General features: G+C 31.9%; 1 protein-coding gene across 1 annotated transcript; it reads right to left on the bottom strand.

Moving 5' to 3' along the window:
* Positions 1-2,465: 2,465 nt before the first annotated feature.
* On the bottom strand, positions 2,466-4,499 carry LOC141667908 (capsanthin/capsorubin synthase, chromoplastic-like). The gene has a single exon (XM_074474552.1). The coding sequence runs from the start codon at positions 4,103-4,105 to the stop codon at positions 2,621-2,623; it is 1,485 nt and encodes a 494-aa protein (XP_074330653.1). The 5' UTR covers positions 4,106-4,499; the 3' UTR covers positions 2,466-2,620.
* Positions 4,500-10,914: the final 6,415 nt, after the last annotated feature.

A 10,914-nucleotide genomic window follows, 5' to 3' on the forward strand; every position in this document is an offset into this window, starting at 1 on the left:
ACTAGTTGCATAAGTAGTTTCAAATTTTCATATATCTTTTAACTTCTACTTAATTTAAAATTGTTTTGATACATTAAGGTACAAGACAATAATTATTTAATTTTTCCTCTCCATTTGTAGTAATAGATGATGTGTCTTTGGTTTCAAATCTAGAACCAAAGATACATATTTGCATTTAAATATGGCAATCTTTTGGAGTTGAGTTTTTTTGTATTTAGTGCTATAATATATCAAAAACACCAAAAATATAATGTTGTTTTGTTGTCAAAGAGACGGGTTGAACACGTTAACTGAAACTAGGTACGATACGACGGTCTCTGGTGGATTATAGTACATTATGGATTTAAAATGTGGCCGAGGATCATGAATGACATTTGCAACATATCGTTTTTCCCCCTTCATTTTATATTCCAAATTTCTCCTTCCAGGATTACAACGAGTAAGAAAGCACATTTCCTTTTTGTTGTTGCTCCTAAGACCTAAACAGCTCTTCTAGTGAAAGTTGGCAAACCAGATTTTGAGAACTCGTGAGATTTGGATTTTCTGAATTTAAAGATCAAGTTCAGCACCATTTAATAGTCGATTAGTTTTCATAAAGATTTGCCCTCTGATAATTCTGTTTTGTAAAGCCCCAACAGATGTCCAATATGGATACGTGCATGTGTCGAATAGTCGACTTGGCAATATAATGAAAATTTTACATATACAGTATTTGGCCCAAAAATAAGTGTTCGAATGTCCTAGGGGTACATATGGCAAAATGAAGAGTCTGAGTAACAGAGGTTCAGAGATTATTAAAGATTGACCGCATTTTTATGTTTTTTTATAAAACTAGATAATGAAAAGAGAAGATATTGTGATTTGTGAGGCATTTACTTATGGGCATGTCATGGAAGCATGGATTGCAAATGACATAAAGTGTCAAGGAGCCCCTGTGCAGTTCTTGTTTCCACGGTCTGTCCATTCACTAAGGCTTCATGATATCTTTTCTTGCCATTATCTTGAATTGCATAGATGTTTCTCGCGACTTCAAGCTCGGCACGACCCTTTCATGTGCCATTTGAGAACATGTTCTAGGTTATACAGTTTAATCTGCTGATGATATAATTTCCAAGTGTTGGATTGAAATTGACATAAATATCTTTCTTCATTATGAGCAAGCTAGGTCCATTGCGGTGAGTGAATCTTCTAGTTGAAGCATTTCTAATCTCAATTTAGTTGCACTGGCAGGATAACTATACTAGCAACAATTTATGAAGAAATATGTAGCTACGAAATCATCTTGTAACTGCATCGTTTTTGTCGCAGCAATGTTAAAAAACTTTCAGTTGGTGGTTTTTACCGCAGCTGACTATAATGCCCTGATAAACGCAGGAGCTAAATAAAGTACAACTGAAGCCAACAGCTTCAATGATCAACAATACAATTTACATTTCACAATATCTTGGCACTTATTTGGAAGCAGCTTATGGCACTTAAAGCATATACTGGTCGCCTTCCCCATCCCTTTAAGGTTTGTTCTATCATCTATGACATTTCTTATGTCATTGACTAAAAATATATCTCTGAGAAGCACTTAAAGACTCGTTCACTTAGCGTCAAATCTAAAGTCTTGATATACCCGGTACTGTTTAAGCTTACTGCACTATAGCATCCCCTAGATCCTCTTCGAAGAAGTCCACAATTTTTTGATGCGCCCTTCTGAACGATGGTCTTCAGAATAGAATTTGTCAATTGGCTAGAATCAATAGTTATTTACCTTCAAGGGAAACTTTAGTATTCGGAAGTTTCTTTTCTGCATGTGCCTGAGTTGCGGTTCAACAGATATAATCCAAATATCAACAAAAAACCACTCTCGGCTTGGAGCATTTGCAATGGGGTGTCAAAAAGAATGCCAAAATGTCATATGTGACATGAGGTGACATGACATTTTTGTTGGATACCCGTCGTAGGCTTCCGGGTGCCAACCAACCAACTTTTGACACGTTTTGATACCCTCCCAAAATGTTAACAATATCATATGTCCTGATAAAGACATGTACCTTAATATCTATTTTAAATTATACTTGCATTTGAATAATTTGGCAACTTTGAGTGCTAATTGTTGAAATAAATTTTGGTAAGAACGATGTTAAAAGTATAATAGAAGAAAGAGACAATAATATATTAATATTTTATGTTGAATTGACAATTTTGCCAATCTTGATTTAGCAGCGCCAGAAGATGCTCTTAATCTCAAAAGGCTTGTTCTTAAAAGGGTCCATCAAGGCTTGTTCTTAGCAGGGTCCATCAAACTTTGGAATGCTTGGTTGAGCAAAGTTGCTTGTTTATGCCGTCTCCATATCGCCACTGTCCTTCGCAGTCACCTCAGGCTGTGATTTGTTTACTTAATTTTCAAGAGTTTTATGCGTTTAACTTCCAGATATTAAACACACACAATAAAAGACTTCTTTGAAATCAACACGGAAAAAAAAACTTCGAATACCATACATTTTTATACTACGGATAAATTTCCTTTCTTCTCAACTCATGTTGCTTTGTTGCCTTGTTCTCATGAGCTTTTGCCATAGATTTCTTTATTATGCAAAAACAGAAAAACAATATCTGAAACTCCGCTAAATTAAATTGTCTCAACAGCTAGATTACCTAGCATTTTAACCAAGGGGGCAGGGCATTTCGTAACAATATCCAATTTTGACGAATTCGAAGCATGGCCAAACAGTGACAAACTAAGCATAGCAAGCTCCTTTAGTGACAACCTCGATGATAAAAAACCATGCCAGTAATGAGGATCCAAATCAAAGAAAGCGTCGAAAAAATTCCTTGTACCGTTCAAATCAAGCTTCAACAAAGTCTCCATTCCAAAAGAGTAGAATTCCCTAATGCACTTGCTGTCGATAGGCCACAAGCCGTTCCAAACTCTATAATGAAGTGATGCTCCCCTAATCATTCGTGTCGATCCAAGACACTCAGCAATGGCATCAGCAAGCACCGGGGCTGATGCCAATGTTCGTGCCACCATGTACCCTGTCGAGGGATGAACGATTCCTGATGATCCACCAATTGCAACGACATCTTGTGGAGTCCGAGGCAAAGGCCCTCCCATCGGAATCAAACACTTCTCATCCTCAATTATACTGTTTACTCTAATTCCTAAATGTCTTAGCCTTGCTGCCATCCTCAGTTTGACCTCCTTGTATGATAGCGATGGTCGACTAACTAATGAAGTTTCTTCCAAAAATATCAAATTCGATTCAAATGGCATTGCATATAAAAAGGTTGGAGATTTAGAGTTATCAGAACGCAAACTAGGCTCATTACCCAAATGAGAATCCCTCCAATCCATAAGCACCATTTTGTCTAATTCAAAAGGGTGACTATCAACTTGAGCTAAAATACCATGAGCAAGTTGATACCCATGGTTTCTTGGCTTGTCGTAGTCAACAAAAGTGCTTGCAAATCCACTTGCATCTACGATCAAACTTGCCTTGAATTCCTTTCCATCATCACAAAGAATCGAAGACTCGAACTCTTGATGATCCACCTTCCAAACTTTGGCCTTATGAAACACGACTCCATTCGAAACACACCCTCCTAGCAACTTCATCTTCAATTTTTGTCTATTGACTCGACCATAAGGGCGATTCAAATACTTAGTTTTCTGCTCATTAATATGAACAGATGACATGGGCCATGCCTTATCAAAACAATCTTGAAACCCCATGGTCTCAAACTCATCAACCCACACACCATAATTGTTAGGCCAAATAGATAGTGGTGAAGGGTCAACACAACAGACATGAATTCCATAACCAGCCACACGCTCAGCAAGGCGAAGCCCTGCTGGACCAGCACCGATTACAATCACATCGAATCGTGATCGCTTAGATGGATCATACCATGAAAGATCAAACTCCATAGACTCTTGTTTTGGTTGAGGTTTAAGGTCAAGAAAATTACCATATTTGCTACTTGGGACTGTTTGGTTACGTTTTCGTGGATAAGTTATTGGTTTACATCTGAGTAATGGAGATTTGAAAGGTGTATAAGTGGGCTGATGTGTAGGAAGTAAAGGAGAGGAAGATGGTCTAGTAATTGTCTCCATGCGAAATTAGACCGGATCTTCAGTTTGGTTGCGACAGAAAGATTGAGGGAGTTAGTTATTTAAGTAGCTAGCAGAGGAGTTTTTGGGAGATATGGACACACAGGAATCTACTTCAACTGCTAAGAAATGATACTCTCCCTCTGAAATGATACTCTCCCTCTCTTATCTGGTATCTCTTAACTGCATTTAAAGTACAATCAGTAGAATACACACAACATATTCCACTTGTTATTTTAGAACACACTAGCATAATAATAGGGTTAAATATCAAAGTGGTCACTCAACTGAACGCCATATATTTAATTATCAAAGTTAACGGGGTATCATTTGAATCACTAAAGTCATAATAAATATCATACATATACCTCAAAATATGTGCTCGAGAATTAAAATTTATTTTATGGAGTTCTATATATTTTTCTTGAATCATACTACAACCAAATGAAAATGTATGAATTCTAGTATTTTCCAATAATATAATAAGATTTTTTAAAAATTATCTACTATTTATTTTTAATTTTGTTGTCATTTGCTTTATTTAAATAAAAAGAATTAGTAGATAATTTTTTAAAAATCTCAAAAAATCATCTAAAATACTATGTATTCATAACTTTTCATTTGGTTGTAATAAGATTTTAAAAAAATGTTTAGAACTCCATAAAATAAATTTTAATTCTCGAGCACATATTTTGAGGTATCTGTTTTACATTTATTGTTACTTTAGTGATCCAAATGATATCCCGTTAAGTTTAATGATAAATTGATATATGACATTCAGTTGAGTGACCACTTTGATATTTAACCCCATAATAATAAGCCACCGGTAATTTTATAAAGTTTTTTTTGCACTTATAATGTTTGTACAATAATTCCAACAATATCCTTGTATAGGCTCTTAGTCAAATTTTGAAGAAACGGAGATAAAATTTCTCTTCAACAAGCTCTATGTCCCCCTCTATAACATTAGCAGTTCCAATGATTCCTCACGAGTGATATCCCCTCAACTATTATTATATTATATTTTTCTTACCCATTATTTTATATTGAATGAATGAATATAAAAAAGGTAGTAAGTGTACGTTTAAAATGAAATGATTAAATTTAATCTGTAAAATGTCGTTAGTATGTTTACAAATAAAAAGCTAAAAATTAACATATACGTTGAATACAGAGTTGACCAAAATCTTGAATTTTATTTAAATAAACTATATGTATTGTTCTATATTATTACTGAGTTCACTACTAACTTACAATTAACCTGCTCAATTTAAAAAGATAAAAAATGAATAACTGAAGTTAGAATGACTTGTAATCATAATATACAATAATGTAAAATTTACATTATTTTTAATATTAAAGTTGATTTTAATGAAAAATATTAGTTTTTGAAATTCAACATATGTATGTATGGGAAAATGTTAGTTTTTTATTTACACTACTGTTAACAAAGTATAATTAAGTTATATGCATATGTGTGTGTTAGCATGGATATTATTGTATGTTACATCTTTTAGTAAATTATAATGGTTTCAATTATTTATATGCTAAATATCTGATTTATGTACATGTATAATCATTATTAACATCTAGTGAGATAATTGATTACTTAAATAACATGCATTTATAATTATTCAAAAATTAAAATTATGTAATAAATAAATTGCTATAATTTATATATGGTATTCACATTATCATTGACAAACAATCCATATCTATTTTTTACGCAACCGGTTATCAATCATGGTTGTAACATTAAAATGAATTATATATTTTTAAGACTTATTATTGATATTCATGATTTTTTTCAATAATTCGAAAGAAAAATTGTATTTATATTGTTATTTAAACCCTTTTTAAGTTTCCTTCATTACGACTCAAATATTTCTTCATATAATAATTTGCTATCATTTTATAATATTCTTCTAAAATTAAAAAATTTCAGTTCGATATAGTTTTATAAATATCAGTTGAACTGGTTAATTCCTTCAAATTATTGAACAATATATGTTTTTTTCTTAAATAATATAAAATGCATTGAATCAAATGCTACAAGATAGTATAGATATAACTTTTATTTGAATAATTCAAAATCTTAAAATAATTTAAAATATTTGTACAATATTATCTTGATCAATGAATATTGCTAATCTAAAAGTTTTTCTAAAGTGAAAAATGAAAAATAAATCGATTTAATATATCATCGTAGATTTAACAAATCTAGTGAGATCTTATTTCAAATTTCAAATATTCTTAAAATTGGGACAAATCCCAAAAATAATAATGCGTTACCAGTGAAATTAGTAATTTTAATATAAATAATCAATTGACTTGATCCTATAAAAATCTCAAACACATTAATTTATATTAACATAATATATTAAAAAAATTCACATTATTGGTAAGATATTCTCGCCGAACTTGTAATTTAAATTTACTAAACGTAGAATGTGACGATGTTTTTCGGCTGGGTCATGTAGTCAAATTTCGATTATTTTTTGAACAATGGGTCAAGTTCTAAAATGCATTGACTCATTATAATTCGAACTTATCTATATATTTTTTTTAAAAAATATATAAATATATTTATACATTTTAATTACTTTTTACAATAAAAAATATGTTAAAAATATATGAGATATATTTTCAAACTAAAAAATGATTAATAAATAAGATAATAATCCATTTATGTACTATACCTTATTTTATATCTGGAATTCAATTTTTTAAAATTAACCGTACAAATATTCAACTAACTATCCTTTTTTGACGGAATTCAAGTAAGTATCTTTAAAGTTAAATAATATATTCATTTAGCACATTTACATATTATGTGTATGATAAAAAGCACATGTGACAATATGGTCTAATGGTAAGAGGTCGTATAGTTGAATGAAATAACTTGAGTTCGATTCCCATAAATCACATATTTTATATAAATATTAAAAACAGGGGTAATTTAGTCTTTTCAATGAGACTTTTTAATCTCATGAAATTATACCCTTGTTCTCCTATTATATATAGAAGAGATATATAGCAACATGTTTTAGTACCGATGGTTCAAAATAGGGCTGAGCTGTTCGTGAACAAGCTCGAGCTCGGCTCGTTAAGAGCTCGGCTCGTTAAGAGCTCGTTAACGAACTTGAGCTTGAACTCGAACATAAAAATATGTTCGTTAAGCAAATCAAGCTCGAGCCGAGGTTTGGGTTGTTCGGCTCGAACTCGGCTCGGCTCGAGCTCGCTCGTTAAAATTCAAAAAAAATCTAATATATCCAAAATATTTTTATATAGGTATGTTTTTTATAAAAAAACTCTGACATCACTGTATTTTTTTTATCTTCCAATGATCATTTTGCATACCATATGTGATATATTTTGACGTGATTTAGAAATTTTATATTTTAGTTTCTAAGTTTAAAATGTGGCTTCATAATTGTATTTTAGTTAAAAAAAATTTAAATATTTTTCAACGATCTAACCCTAAGGATGTCATAAAAAATATATATTTTAATAATATAACCAAAGTTTCACGTCAAAACAATTTTATTTGATTTTCTATTTTCCGGTCAAGCATTAGTTTGACTAGTAACGCTAACTAGTGTTTTATCCGGATTTATTGTTTCGATTATTTTTAAAATATTTTATATCGATCCAACCATATGGATGTCATAATATATATATTTTATTGATATAACCAAAGTTACAGATCAAAATAATTTTATTTGGTTCGCTATTTTAACACTCAAACATTAGTTTCACTAGTACTAGTAACTAGTGTTTAGTCCCGTATTAGTATCTCGACTTGTTTAAAATTATTTCTAATTAATCCAACCGTATTAATGTCAAAATAAATATATTTTAATGATATAACCAAATTTTTAGATCAGAATAATTTTATTTGGTTTGTTATTTTAATAGTCAAGTATTAGTTTGACTATTACAGCTAACTAGTGTTTAGTCCTGATTTGTTGTTTTGATTATTTTAAAAATATTTTATATTGATCCAAGCGTATGGATGTCATAATATGTTAGGTCACACAACACTGTATAAGGGGGTTGAATACAGTGTTATTACAATCAAATCGATCTTGAACACAAGTAACAGTAAACAGATATATTCAATATAATAAACTCTGTTACAATGGAACTGTTCTCTCTCAATGATGAACAAATATCACTAAGAGCTGCTAGGTTACAATGAATAATGTATCTCGATAATGATAACACATATAGTGTAAACCTATGTCTGTGTTTATATACTACACAGTTACAAGATAACTTCTAATTGATATGGAATATAATTTTATCTCCTAAAATATATCAATCAGATATCTTATACAAGTCTTCCAGTCTTCTAATTCTTTCCATGCATATCTTCTTTTGTTTTAGTCTCGATTTTCTACTTTAAATCAGCTTCCTTCCTTAACTGTAAGTCCTCCCGTACTTAAGTTCTGATATGACCTTAAGTCCTGATATTATGTTCCGACTTCCAGTAAGTACTGATTCCAGTAAATCCTGATATTTCCTATTTGTTAAGATCTGAAAACTAAAAATGAAACATATTAGACATGACATCTCAAATATATCTAACAATCTCCCCCAACTTGTAAATTATGCAAAATATACAAGTTAATAGATTTGATGATGTCCAAAATATTTAAGTTCAAATGCATAAAGAATTTAACTGAATAACTAACTACAACTTACAGTCCTTGTAGCTTTTACCAATCTCACTAAGTCAATCTGAATCCATAATAATTCTTAACAAAGTGTGATATCAACTTTTCTTCTTTAATCCTCAAGACCTGAGAGAGTGTAGTCTTGACTTGCTTTATCTCTTCATTCTGACTCCCAATCTGATAGATTGCAGTCCTTATTGCAGAGATATGGTTTCTTTCTAAACCATTGTTCAGTCTTATTACCCTAGGATGAGAAGAGTCTTCATTGTAGCATAGACATTTCTCTTTTAGTATTACCTAAAGCTTAGCAGAATCCTTTTTCACAGGAATTTCACTTCCATCATCTTCAACAATACATGGAATGAATTCTGTAAATCTTGAACCAGAAATTCTTGCTTTATCTCTGATGGTCTTCAATATGAAGTTTGACCATCTCCTTGTAATATTAGACTTTACCTCTAAAAGGTAATCAAAGAATTGAAGTTCTTTCAGAGTTTTGTTCAGTACATATGATTCTGACATCTGATATGTCCTTCCATCTTCAAGAAATAGAATCAGATTTTCTTTGATGTTGTGCTTATCATGAGCATCCAGTACCACTTGAACAGAGATAACCTTGTTAAGGTGTTTCTCAGTAACACCTTCAAGAGGTTTGTCAGTTAGTAAAAATGGATCTCTTGTAGCAACTTCAAGTCCTGTTTTGATTTTAGCTTCATCAGAACCTAGTTCAACCCTGTCTTTTGGTTCTCTAGAATTTAACCCAATAGACATGAAAGTAGACAGTAGTTGGCTTTGCTTTGGATCTGATGGTTTAACTTTTTTCCACAGAAGTTTCTTTTTATCAGCTACATCCATTTTGTATAAATCAACTTGAGCACTGTCAGAGGTTGACTTCTTGACTTTATCAGAACTTGCTGCTTTTGCTTTTGCTTGTTGTTCTTCACTCTGAACAACTTGAGCTTTGTCAGAGGTTGTCTTTGATTCTTCATAAATCTTCTTTCTTTTCAGAGTTTGAACATGTTCTTCAGTCAGAGTATTATCATCATGAATTGTAGTTTGATAGACAGGATATATCACAACTAAAGGTATTTTCCTCTTTTGAAACTTTGTAGGTTCATCAACCTTTTCCTTTCCTTTACATTTAAGATCAATCTCAGATTGTGATCTTGTTTTGTGCTTTGATGCCTTAGAAATTGTCTTCTCTTTGATCACAATGCCTTTCTTCTTAGGCCTTGGAGGTTTCTTTGCAACAGAAGCTTTTGGCTTTAGATTTCACTTTTCAGCTTTAAATCTAGCATCTTCCTCCTTGAGATTATCTAAATCCATTCCTGGATTATGTTTCGGAAACAATCTTCTAGCAATTTCTTCATCAAGTGTCTGAATCTTGGGATCCTTGTAGTAGATAGTAGTCTGCTTTCCCTTGAGTTTTAGAGTTTGTATGAACTTTTGAAAATCTTGACTTCCACCTTGTATCAAAATATCAGGCTTTGTCAGACTTTGCTCATCAGAACTTGATCTCAGATTTTGAATTTCAGTACTTGCTATCAGATTTTCAGTTTGAGCAGCTTCAGAACTTGTCTTCTTTTGAGTAGAAGATTTGTTTGCATGAGAGTATAGTTTCACTTTGTTGCTTTATTTACTCTGAGCTTGACCTCTATCTTGACTAGGGTTTCCCTGGTCATCAGTTTCATCATCTGTCTTCTTCAGTATTTGATCATCAGAGCATTTGGACTTAACTATCTTCTCCCCCTTTTAGGCATCATCAGATAGTAGGAATGAGAGAAGAAGTTCTAATGAAGTTTGAATTTCATTCAATTGAGCCTGTTGAGAAGCTTGATTTGCCAGAACCTCAGTAATTTGGGCATGTTGCTTCTCTTGAGTTTTCTCAATTTCTTCCACCTTTTCAGAAATAGGTGTGATAAACCTCTTTTTGTCAAACTTGGTCTCCATTTCTAGCTTATCAGCCTTTTCTAGAAGTTTATCAACCTTTTCTTGAGTTTGAGAATGAAGACCTTGAAGATGCTTGGTAGAGAGAGCAGTGATCTTGAGCTGTGTCTTGAAATCAGAATTTGACAATAACTCATCAGCTTTTGACACATGCTCTATCAGAATGTTAGAGCTTGGAATGAAATC

This window comes from Apium graveolens, chromosome 6 (assembly GCF_009905375.1).
Source record: "Apium graveolens cultivar Ventura chromosome 6, ASM990537v1, whole genome shotgun sequence".
In the NCBI taxonomy this organism is placed as follows: domain Eukaryota; kingdom Viridiplantae; phylum Streptophyta; class Magnoliopsida; order Apiales; family Apiaceae; genus Apium; species Apium graveolens.